Source organism: Pleurodeles waltl, chromosome 6 (assembly GCF_031143425.1).
Source record: "Pleurodeles waltl isolate 20211129_DDA chromosome 6, aPleWal1.hap1.20221129, whole genome shotgun sequence".
Taxonomy (NCBI): Eukaryota; Metazoa; Chordata; class Amphibia; order Caudata; family Salamandridae; genus Pleurodeles; species Pleurodeles waltl.
This window is the reverse complement of record NC_090445.1, coordinates 465317117-465343803: the sequence shown is the minus strand read 5'-3', so window position 1 is coordinate 465343803 and position 26687 is coordinate 465317117. Positions and strand designations below refer to the sequence as shown.

General features: G+C 45.1%; 1 protein-coding gene across 2 annotated transcripts in view; it reads right to left on the bottom strand.

The window, feature by feature from the left end:
- C4BPB (complement component 4 binding protein beta) overlaps window positions 1-26687 on the bottom strand; it is a 146625-nt gene that overhangs the window by 93706 nt on the left and 26232 nt on the right. For both annotated transcript variants that reach the window (XM_069242410.1, XM_069242411.1), the window contains exon 4: window positions 7144-7221. In XM_069242410.1, coding sequence (XP_069098511.1) covers window positions 7144-7221 — 78 coding nt within the window. The remainder of the gene's footprint in view (window positions 1-7143; window positions 7222-26687) is intronic.

The window sequence follows — 26687 nt, the reverse complement described above, 5'->3', positions numbered from 1 at the left end:
AAGGAGCCCCGGCCATAGCAATGTAGACATAGATAACATAAACCCAGGAGCGTCTGACAAGAAACTTGGGGCTAAGAACTAACAGAAAACCAACAGAGACAGAGAGAAGAGTGGGAGGGGGTGGGCAGAAAGAAGGGCGCAGTGGGGTGCAACGTCCAATCTGCTACATATTGTAAGCACAGCACAATAAAAGGCACCAGAGATCAGAACCACTCAACGCATGGTCACACACAGAATACATGCACATCTGCACTATAAAGATTCCAGAAAAGTACGCATTGGAGCCCATATGCTCCGAGGTCGAGACCCCTCAGGAGCCAGCTCTCAAAAAATCATCAATTTCTCTTGATGATAATTGGCAATAAGAAGCGTTGCGCAACCAATCAGATCCCCGAGGAACCCTGCCCCTGCGAGGAGCCCGGCCCCAACACATAGCAACCCTATGCTTGGCCAGCAAGAGAAGCAGGCCCACCAGCCTCCTATAGGTCTGCCACACCTCATCCACACATCCAAGCAGCACCAATCGAGGTGACAGGGGCAGTGCCAAACCAGTCATCTCCTCCATCATATGAATGACCTCAGTCGAAAAAGCGTGGACCTCGGCGCACTCCCACGCGAGGTGCAGAAATCCGGCATCAGGAGCGTGACACCGTTCACAACACGCATCTGCGCGAAGGCCCATAGAGCAAAGGCCTTGTGGGGTGTAGTAGAGGCGATGTAGGAACTTGAAGTGGATCAGACGCAACCTATAACTGGGGGACAGAGCTCTCATATGCGCACAGCATCTCCGCCACGCCTCCTCCTATATAGTCACACCGAGATCTGCCTCCCAGCGAGTCCTAGCTGACCCCGCAACACCACTGCGCTGATCTTGCATACAAAAAAATGAGCGTGACACAGCACCTCCAAAGCCTAGCACACCAATAGAGTATCAGAAGAACCAGAGAAGCGGGCATGCAGCATGGCGCAGACTCGCAGAGCATACAGCCGCTGCAAAGCAGTGGCGTCACCGCCCCCAAGCGCCTCCCCTGGAGAAATCAGATGGCCATCCACAAACCAGTCACCCAATGCAGCTAATTTCGAATCATGAAGGAAGCCGCGCAGCTTCACATCTCGAAACATCTCAGCATCTGCGACCGAGAGAACCGGCAGCGAGGGGGCAAAGGGCACGCCCACCCCGGAGCGATGCATCAACACTGTCCAAGCGCACACGGTACACAACACAGTGTCAACGCCGCGCGTCCTAGGCCAGGAAGGGTTCCCAAGTATGCGAGGCAAAACCATACTGCCACAGCCACACTGCGTCGGTCTCAGGTGCAAGATGCAGCAAATATCGGACCGGGCGCAACCAATAGTACGCAAAATGAGCCTGAGCACAGAGGTAGTAGAGCTCCAGGTCTGGGGCAGCCAGGCCACCCAACTCAAACGGAAGCGTCAGCTTCTCCCAAGGAATTCGGGGCTGCCGGGCAGCCCAGACAAGACATATCAAGGCGGAGCGAAGATGCCGCATAAAGCTCACCGAAAGAAGAAGAGGGAGGTTGACAAACAAATACAAAAATTAAGGCAAGATCACCATTTTTGCAATAGCAATACGCCCAATGAGCAAGAGCTGCAATTAGTGCCACGCCTCAACTCTATCCTCCAACCACGTTAGCGCTTTACCATAATTAGCCGACCGAAGATTCTCCGCATCACAGCTCAACCAAACCCCAGGTAGCGCACTGGGCCACTCGTCCAACCAATTGGATACTGGGAAGGGAAGTCTGCCACACATGCCACCAAAGGCATCACCACAGACTTAGACCAATTGATCGCAATCCCGGAGAAGGTACCAAAGCGCACAATTTTGTCTAACAAAACATCAAGATTCTTCTGCAGCTCGCGAACATATAGCGCAATATCATCAGCATACATAGAAATTAAAATGGGCCGCTGCCAGAATGGCAGTCCCACTTCACTATGATGTTGTCTCAGCTGTGCCGCAAGGGACTCCATGGCCACAGCAAAAAGGAGTGGGGACAAAGGACATCCCTGGCGGGTTCCCCGAGCATCCAGTAAAGTGTCAGAAATATTCCCATTGAGGCGCAGACGAGCGGTGGGGGCTGTGTACACCAATCGGATCAGCTTCACAAAGCGCGCACTCAGCCCGACACTGTCAAGCAACGCAAACATATACTCCCAAGCTAGCGAGTCAAAGGCCTTGGAAGCATCTAAGAACACTGCCACCGCATCATCCGCAGCCCCCATAGAACCGACCACCGCAAAAAACGTACGCAGATTATGTGACGTGGACCGGCAGGGCACAAACCAAGACTGATCTGGCAGCAACAGCTTCGGGAGCAGTGGCTGTAGCAGCGCCGCAATCATCTTAGCCAAGAATTTGTTGTCGATATTAATCATAGAAAGCGGGCGATACGAGTCTCAGCTATAAGGATCCTTGCCAGGTTTAAGGATTGTAACAATCAAAGCCTCCCGCAGGTAGGCAGGAAGAATCCCGGTCTCCATACCCTCCGTGTAGACCTCCAAGATGATGGGGAGCAAGTATTTCAGAGTACTCCTTATAGAACGCAGGTGTCAAGCCATCCACCCCAGGAGCCCTGTCTCCCGGCAAACTATGAATCGCAGCAGTGACCTCCTCTCCTGTAAAGGGAGCATCAAAATAAGAACGGTGCACATTGTCAAACCAGAGCAGGGCAATCTCTGAAAAATAATCCAGAGCTGCACCAGCATCCAACCAGGAGGGCTCCGCATATAAATTTGCATAAAAAGAGGAAAAAACCTTCATGACACCCTGCGTCCCGGCAACGCAATTGTCCTCCGCACTGTCGATGTCAGTGACATAATTGCTGGCCCACAGCCTCTGCAGCATATTCGCCATCGTGTGTCTGGCCCTCTCCCCCTCACCATACCGTCTCGCCCTGGCAAACTTCCCCAGAAAGCAGATCTCCCAAAGCGAGGCCTCCTCGTACGAAGACACAGCACTACGAAGAGCCGCAAGCACCACACCCGACCAGTCCAGCACCAAGCACCGCTCCAAATCCGCTTTCCTCCCCTCTAGATCAGCCAACTCCGGGCAAAGCGCCCTCAGTACACCGTGCTGCTTCGAGAGGCATACACCCTGGATGACCACTTTAAAGGCCTCCCATAGGGTACTCGCAGAGCTTACAGACCAACTATTCTCAGCGAAAAAAATTACTATGGTCTCACGAACCTCCTCCCGAAAAACCTGGTCCCGGAGAGCCCCACGCGGCAGCCGCCACCAAAACGTGCGCTCGAACCCACTTAGCACCGCCAGAACCAATTTCACTGGTGAGTGATCAGATAAAGTGTGGGCCAGATGCTCCACTGACATCACCCAGAGCTCTACGTCACAGGTGCCCAGCCAGCGATCTATACAGGACCAACTGCTGTGGGCATAATTAATACACGTGCCCTCCCGCGCAGTGCCATGTTTTGCCCGCCACAGATCCACCAGAGCGCCCTCATCCATCACGGACGCCAAAGCCTTTGCTGCAGCAACATGCTGCACCCTTGACAAGCTCTCACGGTCCACAACCAGGTCCAGGATCACATTGAAATCGCCACCCCAGATTACCACACCGTTGCCCACCGAGTCCACCAAGCGCCACACCTCGCGAAAGAACTCAGGGTCATCTGTGTTAAGACCATAGTCAGACACCTGCCAACAGACTCTATCCATCAACATCCCACCCAGCAAGACATATCTACCATTAGGGTCAATCACAACCTTGCGCGTGCGCCACTGCAAACCCCTATGCAGCAAAATGGCTACACCTCGGGCATAGCGCGTGAATACCGAACAGTGATATTCACCGATCCAGCCAGCCCTCAGCCTGCCCAGAGCAGAAGCCACCAAGTGAGTCTCCTGTAACATACAAATATTGATGTCATGACGTTTAACATAAGCAGACATGAGGTGCATCTTCCGACCATCATTCAAGCCGCGCACATTCCAGGTGAGACAACAAATCGTTGTCATATTACTCAACATCAACGCAACCTCCCAGCAGAAGCGAAGCACTGCCCCAACGACCAAATATGCCCACCCGCAGGTAGCCAACAGTGGAAGGTGAATAGGGAAGAACACCAGAAAAGGAAGAACAGAACACAAACAAACCCCCCAACCGGGTCAAAGCAGTAACCCCACCCCCCAAAACAACGAGAAGCCCATACAAAACAGGTAAATTAATACAAGGACTCATCCAAAGGGCAGGAGCCAAGCCACCCATCCCGACATTCAAAGAGGACTAGGGGAAGGAGGGCGAAGGGCCATACATGAACACAGAGCAGTGGAGCAGCCGAATAATAAGGAGCGCATCTAGAGAGCCCCCAGCCGGCAGACCAGGAGTCCCCAGTTACATCGCCGCACCCAATCAGTCAAGAGCCCTCCGGGCCCGAAGTCTCTGGCCGCTTCGGCACCGTCTTAGCAAATTTAGCCGCTGTCTTCGGGTCAATAAAGAAAAACAGTTTCCCTTTATGCTGGACCTTGAGCTTTGCGGGGTAGACAAGAGAAAATCTAGCGTCTGTCTGACTCAGCAAGCGCTTAACCGGCAAAAAGGCACGCCGCGCAGCCTGAACCCCAGGGGTGTAATCTGGGAAAAAATTAAGTTCAGTGTTCTTGTATGTCAACGGTCTCCGGTCCCGGGCCAACCTGAGGACACCATCCCTGTCACAATAGTTTAGCAGGTGAGCTATTATAGAATGCGGGGGAGTACCAGGCGGGGGCTGAGGGCACAAGGACCTATACACTCTCGCAACCGGGAGAGCTCACCAGGTAAGAGTTCCGAGAGCATGGCCTCCACAAAATCTTCCATGTGTCCCATATCCGTGGATTCAGGCAGACCAATTATACGTATGTTGTTACGGCGAGAGCGCGGCTCCAAATCCTCATTCTTATTGCGAATAATGTCCAACACTCGCTCCATTTGGAGCAGTCGTTCCCTTTCCCCATTATGGTGGTCCTCCAGATCAGATGTGCGTGACTCTAAATGATCAATTCTAGAGTCATGGTCGTCCACTCTGGCCTTAATGCGGTCCAGCTGCCAAGTCATATGGTCGAGCTTAGCATCAATGCCTGCAATGCTGCTCTTGAGATCCTGAAACATAGCCTTGACCGAGGCCTCCGGGCCCATCCTCAGACAGAGAAGCGGAGGAGCCTCCTCTCTTTTTCCCACCATCAAAGGTGAGCTTTGATTGTCGCTGATCGGATTTGCCCATATCCAACGGCCGCCCTGCGTCAGCACAGATCACCGCGTCAGCAGGCACCACCGGAGCTCCAAAAAACCACACAGAGCAGGCTGGCCAAAACAGGCCGCAGGTTCGCACCTCAGCCATACCAGTTGCAGCTGCCCGTCAAGGCCAAGCACCAGACAATGCCCACAGCCAGCGTACAAGCAAAAAATAGAAAGTGGCAGTGGCCTGAACAGTCCGTCGTCCGGCAGCCCGAGACCTCTCCAGCAATTCCACACTCAACCACGCCGGGCAATGCGAAAAAAAAAAAATCCTAAGAGGACCCGAGAGCAGCAGCACCAAAAACTCAACGGACCCCTATGGTGCCAAGGTCTCAAAATCCAGACGCGCCCGGTCGATGCAATCAGCAGCTGACCCCCAATAAACAGGGCGCGCCACCAGGCCCCCGCAACAGCAGGCCCCCCGGCTCCCAAGCAATGCAGAAGCCCCCGCAGGCCGCTCCCCCTCCAACCACTCCGGGGGTGCAACCCGCAGTGCCCCCACAACACAGCCAAAATCTGGGGCCAACTCAAGGCCCCAGGCCCGAGTGGCAAAAATCCAAGTGTGGGTGGGCCCACCAGGGAGGCCTCTTCTCTCCAGCCCCACCCGTACCGCCGGGGCAGAGCCACCGCGCCCCAGCACCCCAAATCCTGCGAGGCTGTGGTCCGATCTGACCGCCGAGCAGGCTCGGAAGGGAAGCCCCTGTGCCCCCCTCCGGATCCCTCAATGCGACCAAGAGCAGAGCGGCCTGCCAGCCACAGCGCAGCCAATGGGCGGCACAACCCTCAACGCCGCAGGCCTGGCTCGTCCGCGAGACCCGTCCCAGGAAGCCGGCAGCGTGAGACAGGCCCGCAGCTCACAGCGGGACCGCCGCCGAGACCGATGGTGGCACACAGGTCCCAGGGTGGCACACAGGTCCCACGGGTCCCCCAGTGCGTCACTGGTTAAATTCGGCAACTCAACGAGGAGAAATGAAGGATTAAGGCCCGAAGCCCGGCAGAGCCTCACAAAGTGACGGCCATCTTGCCGAAGGCTAGGCCTAGCCCACAAGTGGGTGTGGTTAAAAGCCCAGAGAGAGATTAAAACAGGCTAGAATGCTTGAGCGCTCGACTCTAAAAACAAGGAGGATGTAGCCGGGAGTTGGACTCCCCGACTACATCCGGAATAGAAGCAGGAGCTGAACGCCACCCTACTGACCCCTGCGAGCATGAAATTAAGGATACCTATGAACAGCAGGGAGGAGGAGACAATCGCCGAAGCTGGGAACCCGGATATCCGGGTTCCTGATAGAGTAAAGAGAGAAGACGGACTACGCGTGCGGCGCGCGTTTAAACCAGGAGACGCCGAGGAAGAAGAGGGAGAAGGACGCAGAAGGAGGGAGGTAAACCACGGACGAACGCCAGTGGAGGAGCAGATGAACACCGGTCAAGACGATACAACTACGGGACAGGAAGGTCCCAAGGAGCTTGAACGCCACCACATCCCCAGAGGGACGTGGCTAAGTCAGGTACGGTCCTGCTTGAAGGACAGACTGCGTTATATTGTGGGTAGAGAGGGGGTTAGTGGAGACGAGTGGGGAGGGGGAGGGAGAAGGGAAGAAATAAGGAAGGGAGAAGAAGAGGGGGGGTTTGAGAAGGGCACCTGAACACCAGTAATGAGCACAGAGACAAAGAGAAGTTATTAAACAAATCGCAAGACTAAAACCCCACAAAGGTGATTTCACTGGACGCCTGAATCCATTACCACCGCTTTATTTCTCCTCTGTGGGGAGAGGGCACATACATACCACTCTCTCTCTCTCTCTCTCTCTCTCTCTCTTTCTCTCCCTATCTCTCTCTCTTTCTCTCTCTCTTCGCGAAAAGAATACCTCACCGTCCACAAACCTTGACTTACCTATTTTTCCGTTCCTCTTATCTTCCGGTCTTCCTGGAAACACCGTCGGGGGGAAGCCATCCTCAGCCATCAGAAACCCTGAGGGGAGAAGACGACAGCGGAGATCACTAAACAACAAACCATAAACATTGGATATTGCAAATTTAAAACCATACAATAAAATCACGTTTATTCACCCTTCCAACTGAGTACCTTCCTCCTTCTTATCGCTACACCCACTGCCACAGAGGAATAAGTATTTCTCCCCATTGCACCATGCTAATGCCACCCCTGGGGTGGAGTTAGTTTTTGGTGCTGCCACAGATTTATGATTTCTCGTAAATATGGGGCAATGGGTGTTACTGTGGAAATTCCACAGCAACATCCATTGAAAGCCCCTCTGATGCAGAAAACTGTGATTGAGGGCCCCATATTTACAAGGAGGCGTAACAACATAAAAAGTGGTGTTTCACCTCCTTGTAAATATGGAGCAGTGGTTAGCGCCACCGCAGCGTCACGAAAAGTGACGTTCCAGTGACAATCAAAAACTAGGACTGTCCAGACAAATCCGGGACGCATGACCACCTTACAGCAGAGACAAACCCCGATCCAGTCAGATGGCTCGGCTTCCAAGGAGCTACCTGTCACATGTGAGCCTGTCCTGTTTAGCTCACACTGCTTTGCATTCTGGTACTGGTGTTGTGAATGTATGCAGAGCTCAACACTTATCCCATACCGGGTATCACTAACTCACCCAGGAAGTTATTTTTCTTTTCATCTTGGTGCTTGTAGCCCCATACTTACCCTATTTTCTGTAAAAGTACCTTATTTGGCATGAGGCAGCTTGAGTTCTTTGTGTACTGTCCAAATTAACTTATTCAAACCCCATCCAGATGCTGGAGAGCAGAATGTGCAAGCAGAAAGGATCACATTTAGGGTGGCTGCAGCACTCCATATCATTATGGACAGAGTGTCCAGTCCATGGATGTTTTGTGCGTCAGACTAATGCATTCAGGGAGTTGTAGTGCTGGTCTGTGTCCATCACAATAGTTAGACTAACACACCATATAGCAATGACTTGCAGTTGAAAAGCTGAGGACTGGAAAATGTGCCCTTGGTGATATGTTGGAAGAACACAGATATCGCAGGGTTGTCAGGCGCCACGCTTTTAGCTGCGGGTTTTCATTCATGAAGCTAGTGCATTCTGAGACTTGCGGTTCTTATTCATTTCAATGTGAAACAATTGCAACGGAATGCCCAGTACTGGTTGCAGAGTGTGGGTAAGATCCAGTTTTTTGGAATAGAGACCTGGTGTATGCCATAAGCGAGGGGACCGGGGTGGCCAGAAATCCCCCACTCAAGATTCAGTATGTAGAAATGCTTTAATGGGAAATGCCATACTGAGAAATGGCAGCAAATTAAAGTGGGTGGGGCTGGGGTAGGGGCTCTACTACAGCCAAGGATATTTCAAGCAGAGCTCCACAATCTTTCCCCAGTTCAAAAGCCCTCTGAGGCCCATGAACGAGTCACACAATTAGCCAAGGACTTGTCTTTCCATTCTAGGACTAGCGTCCTGGTTTTAATCTGGGTTCAGCAGGACTACAAATACTAGAATGCAGATTAAAAATCTGGACTTGCTGAGCTACCTAGGAAACTTTAGGGGTCTGCGGGTCCTAGGGTGACATGGACAAAGGGTTCACCAAGCATTCCTACGTTTCAGGCACAAAACCCAACTGTCTCTCAAAATAAAAGCCCTCTTGTCTGCAAAGTGACTGCTTCAGGTAATCACTAATCCTTAACAGATACAGCATCGAGGTGCCCCCATGGGCACTACTGATGCATTTACCAATCCTGTTTTTATGCCAAATTCAGTTTCCATGTTCGGATCCATCACACTCGTGTGTTTAAAAGTCCCAGCATTCAGAGTAATGTTGGCTAAAACGCAAGGAGTGCTGAAGATGTCACGTGGGAAACGGGTCCATTTGACAACTATGAAAAAAGAGATACAGTGAGTCGTGTAACAAAGGACCCCGCAGGCCCCATGGTGCCAGGTGGGGGGGCGAACTACAGGGCTCCCCCTCAGCACAGTATAGTGTGCATGGGCGGCAGGCCCCTGAAAGGTACATTGCAGGGGGACCTCCCTAAGTATCCCTACGTCACTACCTACCTACAGTCAGTCTAGCAGATTAACAAACAGCACTTTGCATGCCTGCTGTTGGAGCATATAGCTACGATGGGTAAAGTGAAACTACAAGTCCCAGAATGCAACTCCTTCTTATGTTAAAAAACACAGAGGGAGAGGGAAGCACCTGAAGTTTGGAACTAGGCGGGATTTACATGTTTACCTGCTTGATCCTGGTCTGTTTGGGCTGCAGCAATATTAGCACAAACCACGTTAGGTCCAGGGTAGAGGGTCTTCTTTCAGACACACTTGTAAACATTCAGTTAGCATCAAGCACAAAACAAGAGTGGCGCATGCCTAAACTTGATCTAGTTGAAAACAACGGACAAACAGCAAGCACCTCGTGGTCGTCTTCTTTGCCAACATGTATATTTTATTGACGTTACTGAGTGAGTGACATCTGCAGATGTTCTCACATCTGTTAAGTAAACACTGTTTGCGTTAGTAGCTGCAGCAGAGGGAGTGTGTTTTTTTCTGTGTGAGGAACTTGAGCTGTTAGGTGACCCTTTACTAAATAGTGCCTGAAGTGAGAAAGACGGGGGGTTAAACAAAACATACGGAAACACGATTGATCGGCAAGGTAATTAAACTAGCCGATTCAAAGAAGACACAAAAGGAAAAAGAAGTTAGCTCGAAGTCAAAGTTATCGGCAAAAGTGCAATTATCCATCTAAAAGGGTTGATGGCCAAGGCGGTAACAAACCTGCCCCAAGGAGGGACAGATGTAAAGCATTTACCAACGAAAAGAAAGGATTTTTGAAAGGCAAGCCCATGAACGATTGATAGTGATGGGCGTGAGGTGGGTGTGGTTAAAAGCCCAGATACATACCAACAAGTCGGAAAAGCAGCGCTTGCGTGCTGCTATGCTTGACCTAAAAGGATTTATTATAAAAACAAACTGCATACACAATCACACATATGCAACATTTTGGACATATATATCTAACCATCTCAACAGAATGAAACATTTGCAATATAAATACAAAGCAACAAAGTCACAAGCATGCTGTCCTTAATATGCTGCACAAGCATATTACCAATAAGAATAATAAAGCTATAGTGGATACTCCCCAGGAGAAGGATTGACTGAGAGAGTCACAGTGTCATAACGCTGCAGCCTTATGGCATTGTGGGTAAAGCATCTGCTAACTCTCAGCCCCAGCCCCACAGTACACACACAGTGTTGAGTCCTTCACAATTTTTATTTTGTTTAATAGCTGGTACATGTGAGGGAAGCTTGCATTGTATATTCTCCATGAGGGAAGCTTCCATTGTACCTTCCGTGTGAGGGAAGCTTCATTGTACCTTCTCAGTGATGGAAGCTTGCATTGTACCTTTTGTGTGAGGGAAGCTTGTATTTTACCTTCTCAGTGAGAGAAGCTTGCATTGTACCTTCTCTGTGAGGGAACCTTGCACTGTACGTTCACTGTGAGGGAAGCTTTCATTGTACCTTCAGTGTGAGAGAAGCTTGCATTGTACCTTCCCTGTGAGGGAAGCTTGCACTGCTGCTGTGCTGTATCTGTGCTGCTTGTGAGGGAAGATAGCACTGCCATTGTGCTGTATCTGCTGTGTGTGAGGGAAGCTTGCATTGTACCTTCTCTGTGAGGAAAGTGTGCATTGTACCTTCCCTGTGAGGGAAGCTTGCATTGTACCTTCTGTTTGAGGTAAGCTTGTATTATACCTTCTGTAGGAGGGAAGCTTGCACCAGTTCCTAAATTCACTACCTATCCCTCTCTACCGTCCTTTCAAACTATTGTATGCAGCTCTAACCCATATATGTTCACCATGCCACATAATTCCACAACAGAAATACACTCCGGACCACACAATTCCGCACTGCACAATTCCACAAGTAACAATTAAATACAAATCACAAATTTCCACCCCACAATACATACGTTCCCTACACCCCAAACCAAAACACATAAATAAAAGACATTGGCCATCACTTGCCGCCCGCCAAGTTGAAACCGCCGGGCAGCCGCACTCCTGCGGGGTCTATTTGGAGATCCCCGATGGGCTGGCGGGCGGAAACCTGTTTCCCGGGGATCTCGGCTGCAACACGGGAGCCGGCTCCAAATGGAGCCGGCTGTGCGACGGGTGCAGTTGCACCCGTCACGCTTTTCACTGTCTCCTATGCAAAATGAATTGCAGTGAACCAGAATTCTCTTTAAAGGAACAGGAACTGATGATAGAATGTTTTTTGGGAGACGGGATATCCAAGAAAGGTGTTAGAATGTGCAAAACAAAACGTTCTTTCACAAGGAAAGAAACAACATATTCACCTGAATCCATCTATTAATAGCTCTGAGAATCATATCACACTGATATGTAAATGCAACACACAATCTCCGCTTCTCAGTAGATTAATGAAAAATCACTGGCACATCATATGCTCAAACAATGTGATTGAGAGAAATTGTATGCAACAATCTGAGCATCATGCAAAGAAATAACTCTTGCCTAGGTGAAAAATTAGGTTCAATTTGAGGACAAGGAGAAGACATTAGCTAACACATGTTTCTTTATATGCAATAAGTGAAAAGCGCATAAAAACAGCCAGAATGTGAAAGAAAAAGTCCAGTGCAGATCAGCAAATTTCTCACATGTTACTCAGACTATTCAATCTTTATCTTCACATTTTGTTGTGAACCTAGATGTACATGGTACCATACTCACTGCCAAGAAAAGGGTCCTTGAACACATGCATGCCACAACCTATAAAATCCCTGCATGCCCTGTGGCAAGGCACATTATGGCCAAATATAATAGGGGAAACATCATTTACAACACAGCAAATGCAACGCAGTGCAAATACCACAATGCCTTTACCATGCATATGTGTTTACCACACATGGCTTTACCATACATGCTTTCACCCCGATTATACCTTTACCACGCATGCCTTTACAACGAATTTCATTGTAAAAGCAGAAATGGTAAAGGTGTATGCGTGGTAAAGGTTTTAAAGGTAAGTACAGGTAAGTATTAAGTGGGTTGAGTGAGATATATATATAATATGCCTCCATGTCCTGCAGTTCTTCCGGCCACATCCACCAAGTGGGGCGGTGCATGGCATTGGGCGCAGGACCTGCTAATAATGTCCAAAACTCCACATTGTCACATATACAGGAAAGAGCCGGCACTCCAAAACGGTAACTTCACAAGATTTATTCTGGCTGACGCGTTTCAACCATAAAGGTCTTACTCACAGCCAAACATAATGATTGTGTGCTCTATAATTCATCACGACTTGCATTTATAATTTTCCCTTTTTTTAATAAAATGTAAAAGAAACTTAAATACATACAAAATGAAAATGTCAACCATGCTCATTATGGAAAGGAAACAACTTTTTTTTGCTAGTTTTGGACATATGTGATGATATAAGACTGTTCCTGGTAATCATAATAATTTATGAAGCATGTTCTATCTAAACAACTTATATCGACAAATACAAGTTTAACTCCAAGGTCACTACACATACCTAATTTATGTCACAGGAGAAAGTCTACAACTCTCCTTGGATTATGTTAGAGTGGCTCATTTGCAGCAGTTTCATACGCAGGGCCGGATTTAAGGTGATGCGACTGGTGCTGCTGCAGGGTGCGCTGTCCTGGACTGGGGGGGGGGCACTGTGTTTTGCAAAAAATAACAAGATCAATGCACCTGCTGCAGAGTTCCTTGTGTGTCTAGCGTTCAAACAGCAATAAAAATGTCGAGATAACTCTTGTGATTAATGTTCCCTTTAGATAGAGAGATCAGAATTTTGTCTAGTGGCAGTTTTGACTAGCCATAAGGTAGCGCAGAGAGTTAATATGCCTGCTGCAAAGGACAGATCTGTTTTTTATAGGGGTAGCTTAGTGGATTACTAAAGACAGCTTTACCAGTGATTTAAAGCAAACAAAATGTATGTGAGACATGAGGGGTGCTTCTAGTGGACGGTAGTGAGGAAATCCGAGGAGGTGGTCATTGGGGAGTGCAAAAAAAGATTGTCACATGGGGCAACATCAGTGCTAAAGCTGGCCCTGTTCATAAGTATATGTACGTTTCCTAAAGACAGTAACTTAATGGAATAAACATAAATATATTAGCTACCTTTTTTCTTGGAGGCAATAAACCAAATCTGAAGAAAGATCAACTAAAATTCTACTCTAGTGGACGTTCACATAAATTGAGCAAATACATCTTGTAAATCCTCCGTACGTTAAAATGTATTACGTGAGTTGTGATTATTCTGTGGTGAATTGATGAAACATGGAAGCCCAGAATAATGCTGCCATGTGCCATTCCTATTGTTTATATATCTCCTCACGTTCCCTGCTGCCTGCACCACATTTTAGGTTCCATTGGTTCTGTTGAACTGGAAGCTTTGGTAGGTTCTGGAGCATCTGTATCCATAATATTCAACATTTTGGACAATATCTTTCAATACCTTTGTTTTAGAAATCATTTCAGTTACCCATTCAGTTGACAGTTCCTTATTAACCTCTAGAACCATCAGAAATGAAGCCGTATCAGTACTCCTGCCTATACACAATCATGAATAATATTGATACTCCTCAGTTCAGGGTCATTCAGAGAATTGCTTGGTTGACTTTTGACAGTCTCATTATTGCCTGACAAACTAGAGCTATCATAATTTTTCAAATCAACACTTTGACCTTAACTCCAGTACCAATAAATGAAGAAAAATATTGCAGCGCCACTTAGGGCCGTCCAAACTGTTATCAAGAGTTTCACAATGTTTTTAGTTTAGTTCAAGCTGAAATCTTCTAACCCTCAGGCATTCTGGCTGCTGCATAAACTTGGTTCCTGGTAAGAGTATCCCACATGGAAAGTAACATCTTTTAACATTTAAACAGGATCTATTTCTCAAGGATTATACTGATGACAATCTTTGCAAAGGATTTAAATGACCATCAGTATCCCCACTCTGCCTAACAGATAGCCTTAGTACAAAAATCCCAGTTGATCTGCATCCCCACATTGATAATTGTGAACTAAATAATATTGCAGTCAAGAATTGTTATGCTCTTCCGATTAAATGTGATATAATTAATTAAGTCTGAGATGAGTCTCTACTTGATTCAGATGAATAAAGATCAACAAATGGAAATGGCATTGAAAATTAAATTGGGCATTTCGAATATACAGTAATGCAATACACAAGCATCTTTTTTGTATCTGGTGAATGGTGTGTTTCTTGATCTGTTAAGAGTACATCTAGAGGCGTGTCTGGATGATATTCTTATTTGTTTTAACTGTCCTCTACATGTTCAGCATGTACGAACAGTATGACAACATTTACAACATCACCAATATTTTGCCAAAGACACAAAGTGTTTCTTCCATAATATTTGTGTTGGGTGTGAGGACTTTGTACTGTACCTAATGGAGTTGCCATGGTTCCTAAGAAAGTTCAGGCCTACTCAAGGGATCAGTGACCTTTTAACAAAATTAAATAATATTAAAATGATTTAAAAAAGTGCATACAAATAAATAAGCAAAATTGAAAATCTTAAAACTTTTACTATATTTGACTGTGAATTACAAAAAATATTTCAATGTTTGAGCATTTGTTTGGTGCACACTTGTTTTAGCATTCTTGTGTATAGTGTTGCCGCCCAAAACACAGAAATTGCTTTGGACTTGGGTCCTGAGCTTCCAATAATGACTAAGAATGGGTCCCCGGATTCCAGAAATGATTCAGTGGGGGTCCACTGATAATAAAAGGTTAAGAAATGCAGGCCTAGTGATTTTGAAGACCTGCACACATGTTTAGGGTTTGCACATTTCTACAGGTGATTTACCTCATTACTCTAGGTGTCTCTCCTTCGACACATTTAGCCAAAAACGACGTTCTTTTTAATTGGCCAATGTCTGAAAGTGCTTTCCGAGAATTGAAGAATCTCTTTGTACTCCTCCTGGACTAATACAGTCAGACCCTGAAAAGACATTTGTTTTAGAAACGGACGCTTTCAATTTTGATCTTTGTGTCAAACTTTCTCACTGAGGAAAGGATGACATTTTCATCCAGTAGCATACCATCCACCAAAACTAAGAGCTGCCAAGTGTAATTACTCCGTTTATGAAAAAGACAACCAGGCCATAAAAGATGGATTTACACACTAGAGGCATTATCTGGAAGTTTAATTTCTTCTCATGGAGGTTCTCACTGATCAAAAGAATCTGACTTTTTTTAAATCCGCTTGATATTTCAGTCTTAGACGTGCATGCTAGACCCTTTGTTTTGCCCGATTCCAGTTCTTCTGTAATTATTGATCGTGATCCAAAAATAGCAAAAGAGTTGCTTTTTAATGTCTCCATTTCTATGATGAAATACCAGAACCACTACCATTCTTATGTCATCAATCTGTTTCATCAGTCTGTGATGCCTACTCTGGGGAAAAACAACTTACTGTGGCTGTTCATTCTCTCCATGTTCCTCAAGTACCTGCTCAAATATCGCATTTGACTGTAGGTGCTAATTGATGTTTATAGCATGGTCAGAAACTATTTGTACCATCCATACAATGCTTGTTAGACCAGCATCAAATCAAGACGAAACATATGCACCAACACCTGCACCACCAAAACCTGCTTTTGTACCCTCAAACACTCTTTGTTGCTTTCTTCAACCTACACAAATGTTTCCCCTTTGTTAACAAAACCCTCAACTTTTTGGTTCCATCTGCAAAATGCAACACAAATGTAGCATAATATTATACAATGCCCATGAACAAACTAAGCTTATCTTTGTTATCCTGCGCCGCTTCATTGACAATCGCACTTCCTACGTTAGACTTGGGTCTGACACTTCCTGCCAATATCAAGTATGCCAAGAACTCCTGGTCTCGTGTCCAATATTTTGGCATTGAATGTCTACTGATGTAACTTTTGTACCCTGAAGAAGTACGTTTTGTACGTTCATGATGTCCACAATACTGTCCACAATACTGAAGACGTTCCACAACAGAAAACCAACCAAAATGGAAGGAATAATAAAGGAAGGCTTTTAAATTTGAATGCAGGACTTGACCTGAATCTTGCCTGGCACATATTGAATGAGTGTGCTCCAAACTATTATTGAAACATTTTGTTTACATGTACAAAGGTGAAAAAGGCAAACTGGATCTTTTCCATTTTGCAAGTATTACCACCCCAGCTAGGGAGTCTCTAACTGTTCAAGGGTTTGTAACCAGATTGCTGTAGCAAAACATTGATACGTACCATACACAAATGTGTATGTGTTAGGGATTGTAGTGTGCATTGTATGGTTTGTCATGTTGTTGTCTGTTATTTTAATGATAGAACACTTGTGTGTTCTGGTTCTTTAGAACATTGAAGCTGGTTGCTAAGTGAGGGTCAGTTATCCCTGGCTCCTAGCTGAAGCAACAGCTCTGACCATGGGTTCCTTTCTTTGGACATGGAGAATAAACATCTGCTTTCTAATTTATGAGCGTCTTGTGTCAGCCCTTTCACCAGGCCCTAATATTAGATTTGGTACCAGGAGTGAGGTCTGGTGATTTTTGTAACCTTGACGCACTCCAGGTTTTGCAGCTTCTCTCGCTGACCCACTGGCAGAATATTTAATTTCAGAAGAACTTCCTCTGCATGGCTATTCAGGTGTGTTGCACTGACTAAAGTTTATTTGTGTTGTCTGGTTTTGCCCATGGCAACGCTGTGACTTAGGCTGAACGTTTATTGCTTCTTTTGAATTCCCTAACGAGCGCTCACCTTAGTCTTCATCGCCCAGCACCCTTCTCGCTGGTCCCTGCGAACGCTCGTTTGACTGTGGGAGCTCCAGTCGGCCAGTCTACTGCTGCCTCACTCCAGTCACGAGCGTGTCCGTTGTTCATCTGGCTCTTGCAGTCTCACTCCAGCCAAGTCAGTGCAGTCCGGTTATGGAAGCTCGAGACTGCATCCCGCAGGGTTATCTCATGCTGCCGAAGCTCCAGCTTAGTGTATACGTCAGGCACATTCTGTTTCTTGTTTACGTGCATGCAGTGGCCATATGTGGTTGGTAATCTTATCCCAACACATATATTACGAATACCAAACTTTTTTATAACTTGACATTTTGTTTGCAGCAGACATTGTTCTTTTTCAAGGCTCCTGAAGTAATTTTAATGGATAAATTCTGGCTGTACCTTGGCCATTCTCCATAGTCTCCATTTTGGGAATAGCAAATCTTATTTTCTGATTTATTCATACTTCCCAGGGAAAATGTTATCCTGTTTATTTTCGCATTCATTTTTGAGATCTTAAAGTTACTCAAAAATGTCCACTGCAAATAATGTACTACAGCCTCCTCCATTTCTACCTAAACTGGGGAAACCTCAGCTTAAGTGGAAATAATGGATCTTGATTATACTCCAGCCAGGAAATTCGCTTTGCTGTTTAATTTGTTGAGAGTTGCCCTGGAGGGGATACAGTATGGAATGTGTACTTGGAAGCCAGAGAAAGACTAAAGAAGCAGTTTTCTGAGGAAGCTAGCTTGCTATTGGAAAGGCACAGTTTTTTAAAAATGTAAACAAGCATCTGATGAATCAGTCCAAGAATATATTGCAGCTCTATTGATTTTAGTTTCATCTTGTGAGTTTTACAATTTTGTTGATATGTATATTAGAGATCAATTCGTATTTAACTGTTTCTCGAAAAACAATACGCAAGAAAGACTCCTCATTTGCAGGAATCCATCTCTTTCTGAAGTGATCGTTATTGTGAAAAGTATAGAGCGTTCTATAATCTCTACTCAAGCGTTAGCTTATCAAGAAGGGCAGTTCCGATATCATCTATATCCAGAGACAACACTGCTGCAACAATCAGAGCACCTAAGAAAAAAAAGAAAGCGAACGGTGTGCTTTCACTGTGGTTCAATAAATCGGCAATAACCCATTGTGTCCTGCAAGTGGGAAGAAAAGTGTTAAATGCAAAAAAGTGGAGCTTTTTCAAGCTGTTTGCGGTCACAAAGTTCTGGGAATAATGTGAGAATACATAATGCTGAAGTTCAAGATAGTTCCAGCGCTAGTTCTGAGATTCATGACTGTTCTAACATGTGCTTACATATTCTCAAATGCTGTTCTAACTATTGGCAATAGTTGAGACAAGGGTAAGGTACCGGTGGGCTGCTACTGAGCAGACAGGGGTACTGCAATTGAAGACACGTGTTATATAAGAAGGCACTGGCTCATTTAATTGCTGAATTAGTGGGGATAAAAAAAACTCTGTCTGCTTACACACATCAGAGTACTTCTTAGTGGAACTAGTCTTCCTCCACTACAACATATTTCTCTTTGCACAACAGGCACTTTGCAAGTTGGAACAGTGGGTGGATCTAGGCTCACGTAGCATGGTAGAAGGGTGGGGGGAGCTATGGGGGTTCGTACAGCTGTTGAGGTTAATTGTTGTTATTGTTTGTTTGACTTATTGCTCACATACAGAAGGTTCAGAGACAGGGGGGCCATGGCGGTTGGAAGGTAGGGTAGTGGCACACATTGGGCAGGGTGCACCTGCATAGAAAGTAGGTGACATTAATAGGAAGATATACTGGGGGAGGGGACGGGCAAAATGAACTGAACATTTGGACCTGGAATATAAATAGTCTGGGCAATAAGATTAAGCACACATTGGTGCTTCAGTATTTGTGTTGACATGCCTCGGACATTGTATTACTCCAGGAAACACACCTTAAAAGGAATCACTATAAGGCCCTATTGGCTATTCATTGGTGGCACATGCTGGTTATACCACAGACTCCCAGAGGGTTGGAATCCTACCCAAAAACTCAGTACCATTCACACTGCGGCACAGGTGGCACGATCTCCAGGGTAGATATGTGGCAATATCTGGTACATGGGAAGGTGAAACACTTAACATATGTTCAGTCTATGTCCATCCGCGGTTACACATGACAACCTTAGCAGACATAAGTGCCTTGTTATTGGATTTACCAGTGGGAACCCTGGTTTTGAGGGGAGACATGAATGCGGTGGTGGATCCAGGGGTGGATAGTGAGACTGGGGCCGATACATTGGGTGAGCGGGGGCCTCTGCGACCCTTCTGGGTGTTCAGAGACCATGCACATTTTACTCTGCACCACATAGTAGTTTCTCCAGATTGGATTATATTTTCAAGCACCATTAGGGTTTGGGAAAATTCAGAGAAATGACATATCATGCTAGGGTCTACCCCTGAGGATAGATCCCTGGTATTTGAAGGATAGGGGTTTCAGGGGGAAACTGAGAGTGGGAGCGGAGTCATATTTTGTTGAAAACCTGAGTACAGTGGATTTTCTATGTGTGTTGTGGGAGGCTTTCAAGACTGTCCTGCAGGGCAAGGCTCAGGAACTAATAGGTGGGATGAAGCAAGAGTGTAGCCTCAAATGTTCTAGATTTGAAACTGATATTGTAGAACTGAAAGCCAGAATTTAGACTGGAGGCACGGTAACGCTTAGACACCAGCTGCGGCTCCTCCAGCAAGACTTTAGGATACTAGCCAAAGGTAGGACGTAGCGTCATGCATTGGTGACGCAGCGCAGCCTCTATGATGTTGGTGATAAAGCTAATAAGGTAATGGCCTGGCTTGAGAATAGAGATAGGGACCGATCCTGGATACTAGAGGTCGTGGACCAGCACAGCACCCTTAGAACAACTAGCGCATCCATAACAGACGCATTCGCAGATTATTATGAGGATCTTTATATGTCCACAACCTCTAGAACTGCATGGGACTGTATTGAATTGGTGGGAGAGATAGCTCTGCCTACAATCAGCAGCGAGGAGAGGGAGGCACTGGAAGCGGACTTGTCTGCAGAGGAACTCGCAGTGGCTTTGCAGGACTTGCAGTCCAGGAGGGCGGCAGGACACAATGGCCTACCAGTAGAAATAAATAAAGGGCCGGTTGATAAGGTAGCTCCACAAATGCTGGCTATGTTTTGAGTAGCGCGCAAAACAGGTTGTCTACCGATTGATCAGTGTAGAGACAATAGTAGTGATACATAACAAGCATTTGCAATGCAATAGGTTTCACATTTGCTTGAGTTAGAGCTATTGGTGTTGTAAATTAATAACTGGACATGTCTTGCCACATAAATTGGTCAACACTGCCTCATAATTTGGTCTTTTCCTGCCACATAATTCTAGAGGCCCTGCATATAACTAAAGCACTTCCATTTACCTTTTTCCTCTATCTGCAGCAAAAAATTAAAATGTTGCAATTTTGCATCCTAATGTAAATCTGCCATGCTTATTCAAACAGAATACCACGTTCACCACCTCACCATCAGAGTTGCTGGCTGGCCAACACAAGTGCCCCCCAAAAAAGACACAAAACACACACTGAAGAGTAAAAGAGAAATAAACTAAAAGGTTCACCCAAACATATCAAGAGTATTCAAACAATCATGGTGTAATAAGGATGTTAAGTTGGCCTGAATCATGGTCATAACTGCAATAAGGAGGGATTAATGAAACATATACAATTATCATATAAACCCAATGAAAACATTTTCCGGAAAAAAACCTTTGGCATAGACTGCAATTATAAATTAAGCACTGCAAGCTAAAGGGGTTAAAAGTGATTGTACATATATTAAAAACAAATATTAAAAACACCTGAGATGGCTTTAGAATAATGGTGCCTCAGAATTCACATTGAACTGCAAAAGCTGCGTGTTGGAAAGGAAAGCTTTAGGCTCCTGCACGTGATTATTTATAAATTAAGCTCTCAGTAAGCTAAAGGTGTCAAAAGTGGCTGTACATATATAAAAAATACCCAAGATGGCTTTAGAATAATGGTGCATTGGTATCCACATTGAACTGCCACAGACGCGCATTGCAAAGAAAAGCTTTAGCCTCCGGCATGTGATTATTTACAAATTAAGCACTGCAAGATTGAGCTAAAGGGGTTAAAAGTGGGTGTACATATGTTAAAAGTTGCTGAGATGGCTTTAGAATCATGGTGCATCACTATTCACATTGAACTGCAACAGCCGCACATTGGAGAGGAAAGCTTTAGGCACGGACACTTGATAATTTACAAATTAAGCACTGCGCTAAAGGGGTTCGGTGTAGCTGTACATATAGTAAAAAATGCCTGAGATGGCTTTAGAATAATGCTGCTTCAATTTTCACATTCAACTGCAGCAGAAGCGAGTTGCACAGGAAAGCTTTAGGCACTTGCACATGATTATTTTTAAATTAGCCACTGCAAGATTGAGCTAAAGGGGTTAAGCGTGGCTCTATATATATAGAAAATGCCTGAGATGGCTTTCGAATACTGGTGCCTCAGTATTCACATTGAACTGCAAAAGCCTCACATTGTAAAAGAAAGGAAAGCTTTATACACCGGCACATGACTATTTACAAATTAAGAACTCCGCTAATGAGGTTAAAAGTGGCTGTACATATATATTTAAAATGCCAGAGATGGCTTTATAATAATGGGGCCTCAGTATTCACATTGAACTGCAAAAGCCGTGTATTGCACAGGAAAGCTTCAGGCACCGGCACATGATTATTTACAAATTAAGCACTGCGGCTAAAGGGGTTAAAAGTGGCTGTCCATATATTAAAAATGCCTGAGACCGCTTTAGAATAACACTGCCTCAGTATTCACATTGAACTGTAGCAACAGCGAGTTGCGAAGGAAAGATTTAGGCACCAGCACTTGCTTGTTTACTCCAATATGCATTGCGAGCTAAAGGAGTTAAAAGTGGCCATGCATATATTAAAAATACAAAAGATGGCTTTAGAATAATGGTGCCTTAGTATTCACATTGAACTGCAACGGCCGTGCATTGCAAAGGAAAGCTTTAGACACCAGCATGTGATTATTTACAAATTAAGCACACTACTAAAGGGCTTAAAAGTGGCTGTCATATATTTAAAATGCCCAAGATGGCTTTAAAATAATGGTGCCTCAGTATTCACATTGAACTGCAACCTTCGCACATTGCAAAGGAAATCTTTAGGCACTGCCACTTGATAATTTACAAATTAATCACTTCGCTAAAAGTGTTAGATGTAGCTGTACGTATATTAAAAATGCCTGAGATGGCTTTAGAATAACGCTGCTTCAATTTTCACATTGTTCTGCAGAAGCAGCGAGTTGCACAGGAAAGCTTTAGGCACCTGCACATGATTATTTTCAAATTAGGCACTGCAAGATTGAGCTAAAGGGGTTAAAAGTGGCTGTACATATATTAAAAATGCCTGTGATGGCTTTGGAATACTGGTGCCTTAGTATTCGCATTGAACTGCAACAGCTGCGCATTACAAAGGAAAGCTTTAGGCACCGGCACATGATTATTTACAAATGAAGCACTGCGCTAAAGGGGTTGAAAGTGGATGCACATATATTACAAATGTGGAGATGGCTTTAGAATAACCTGCCTCAGTATTCACATTGAACTGTGGCAACCACGAGTTGCAAAGGAAAGCTTTGGGCACCAGTACTTGGTTGTTTACAAACTAAGCACTGTGTGCTAAAGGGGTTAAAAGTGGCTGCACATATACTAAAAATGCCCAAGATGTCTTTAGAATAATGGTGCCTCAGTATTCAGATTGAACTGCAACAGCCATGCATTGCAAAGGAAACCTTTAGGCACTGGTATGTGATTATTTACAAAATAAGCACTGCAAAAGCCACATAAAGGGGTTACAAATGGCTGTACATATATTAAAAATGATTGAGATGGCTTTAGAATAATGGTGCCTTAGAATTCACATTGAAGAGCAAATGCTGCGAGTTGCAAAGGAAAGCTTTAGGCACTGGCATGTGTATATTTACAAATGAAGTACTCTGCTAAAGGGCTTAAATGTGGCTGTACATATATTAATAATTCCTGAGATGGCTTTAGAATAATGGCACCTCGTTTTCACATTGAACTGCAGCAGCTGTGCGTTGCAAAAGAAAGCTTTAGGTACCTGCACGTGATTATTTACAAATTAAGCACTGCTCTAAATGGGTTAAAAGTAGACTGAGATGGCTGTAGAATGATGGTGCTTAAGTATTCACATTGAAATGCACAGCCACATGTTGCAAAGGAAAGATTTAGGCACCGGCACATGATTGTTTACAAATTAAGCAATGCGAGCTAAAGGGGTTAAAAGTGGCTGTGCTTATATTAAAAATGTCCAAGATGGCTTTAAAATAATGGTGCCTCTGTATTCACATTTAACTGGAAAAGCCGCACATTGTAAAAGAAAGGAAAGCTTTATGCACCGGCACGGGTCTGCAGGGGTCTTTGTTACACCACTGTAACGTGACATGTGATTATTTACAAATTAAGCTCTACTGTTACATATTCTGGACACGGCATAAGATTAAAAAAAAAAAGCAAATCCTACGACTAATGATAATCATTTGAATTATAATAAAAATATACTCAATTAACACAGGTGAAATATTTTAAACTAGAACTGAATTAATTAGATTTATTTTGCGTAAATGTGTTAATTCAAAAATCGCTGTTAAAAAAATCTATGTGACAAAATGTATGTAGATGCTCGTTGCTGAAGGGGCTGACAGACAGCAGTTACTGTTCTCTGCTCCTGCCTCTCTGCATGTTTTGGCAGATGTTAAAAACAAGGAGTAAGCAGTACAGAGGCCATGGCATTAAAGCAGTACAGAGGCCATGGCATTAAAGCAAAACCAGGGCACGGATGGCGGGAAAACAAAAAGCCTTTAAGTTGCACATGAAGGAGACGCGCAGCTTTTTTCCCCCAGCCGCTCCAGGCAGCAGACGTGCCCGCGGTTTGATTTCATTATGATCCACGATCCAAGCGAAGTGTATAGGTCAAGTGTGTAAATTGCTGAAATTGGCCAAAATATGGGCATATAAAAATGGTAATAAGAGGTGTACTTTATACTTTGAGTTATATACACACAAGAGTCCCTCGATGCCCAATGATTAAACACCAGAAAGAAATTGGTGTGGCTTCTTTCTTCTCTTGCTGAAAATCTGTGCCATGCTACATGGTCATGCATCATTTTCACATCGGGCTGCTTAAATTAAAGAGTGGGATTGTTTTAAGACTATGGCTTGTGAAGCCATCACAATCAAATGAAAAGACACTGAAACGGTAGCCTCACAAGCCTGACACCTTTTGAAATGCCTGCTCCACACAATGAGCGAAACACACAGATAATTAGGAGGACAAGGTTTTGCAATGCAATAGGTTACGCACAGTGTGAACAAGTTAATTGACAAATTTTGACAACAGCGCCCATGAGCAAAAAAAAAATGAGTTAGAGCTATTAGCGTTGTAAACTCCTATCCAGACTCTTATTGCCACATACACTGAATTTGAAAAGTAAAACAGTTTCACGTAAGCGAGCCGATGGCCGCCATTAGTGCAAAGCAGACACACAAAAGGAAACAGAAGTTTTCTTGCAGTGAAACGTATCAATAAAGGTGCAACTATCCATGTAACCGGCAAAAGTGCCATTATCCATGTAACAGGGTCGATGTCATGCAAAGCGCTTAACGACTGCCCATTAAGATCGCACTGCGTAGGAAATAAAAAGGAAAAAGTAGTCCAACAACCATGCTGAAAACATGGAGGCTCGAATGTTTTCAAGTAGTTGGCCACTGCGCTTGAGGAGGGCTAAACACCAGAAAAAGCATGATGTATGCATGCCTTTTCACTAATGAAATCAAGCGAATTTTAAAAGGCAAGCCCACAAACCAACCAAACTGATGAGTGTGACCTGGGCATGGTTAAAAGCCCGCAGAGAGATTACAACAGGGACAGAGCGCTTTGTGCTCTCGACCCTAAAAAAGGGTAAGCTGCCGACTGACTGCAGCTCGTATACACCTGTATCCTTGCTTAATGTTGAGGCAACAATATTGGCGATTAGACTATGCACAGTTATTACATCTATTACACACCCTGATCAGTCAGGTTTTATGCCTCATAGAAGCACCCACCTTAATTTGCAGCGCTTGTTTGATGTGCTCCATGAAACCTCACAGTTGAGATCAGATCAGACGGTGGTGATGTCCCTCAACATGAAAATGGCATTTGACAGTATGCCAACACTGCTTGCAGTGTTGGCACAGCTGGGATTTGGTCCCAAGTTCTGTGGATGGATCTAGCTCCTTCACCAGGAGCCAATGGCTATGGTCCGGGTCAAGGGGGTGGGTTCCCGAGTATTTGCATTGCAGAAGGTCAGAAGGCAGGGCTGCTTTCTTTCCCCTATGATAGGACCAGCTGGTGTGATGGGTGAGATGTGGTGGGGAATGTGAGTAGCGCATATCACTTTATACGGATTACATCTTGCTTTATTTGGCCAACCAAGCACGCTCAATAAGAAGAATACTGCACATATTAGATCCTTTTGGAACCACTCAGGCAATTCATTCAATTGGGCCAAATAACTGTTTTTTCCTATGTCGAGAGACAATGCACAACTCCCTGGGGAGTGTTTGGCAGCCCCGGTTAGAGAGCTATTCACACATCTTGTGATATATATGTGATTTGAGACTCACAGGATTTTCTGGGTAGGAACCTGTTCCCACAATCGAAGAGGTCGAAAGGGGATGTTGCTGACTGGGGCATGCTTTTGTTGTCCCTGATGGGCAGAGAAACATTATATAAGATATGACACTGCCACACCTTATATATGTGGTCCAAAACACCCCATATAGAGTCCCCCACAGGTAATACAGGAATATTGGAGTGGGGTCGTTGAGGTTATGTCCCAGGTCCTGTCAATCGAGATGGCACTAGACGCAAAATGACTCCTAGTGTCAGTGTCGTGGGAAGAGTCTTGGACTACATTCCAGAAAATACGGTTGCGATTGGCTGAGAAAGTGGCCAAGCAAAATATTGCAAGGGCATGGGGTGGTGCTGACCCACCTAGACTCACAGACTGGAAGTCAGAGTTAGACAGGTGCCAGAGAGCTGAAACGGTGATTTATCAAAGCTGAGGGCTGTCCCAAAACATGGGAGAAGGTGTGGGGAGCATGGCAGACAAATAGAGGGCTCCGATGGGGGGGTACATATCCTTGGAATAGTAGGACATCATGTACTAGCGGAGTGCTGGTAACTTGTGTATGAAATACGCTGGCCGCAAAAGTACCATTCCTAACTATGTTATGTGTCCTGATCTGACTGTCATAGTATTTATAACAGCCAATATGTGACAAACAAAATTGTTGAACCTGTATGAAGAGCATGATTTGGAAAATAGTAAAAAGAGGTTATTTAAAAAAAAATAAGATTCAATCTCTTGATTAAGAAAAACATGCAGTTTTAGAAAATAGAGTACAAATGAAAAAAGAAAAACAAAAATAATATTATGACATTTCCAGACAAGCTTCTGAGAGAGTTCACTGTGGTCAATTTGGTTCTCACAAAGAAACCTTTCAAAGT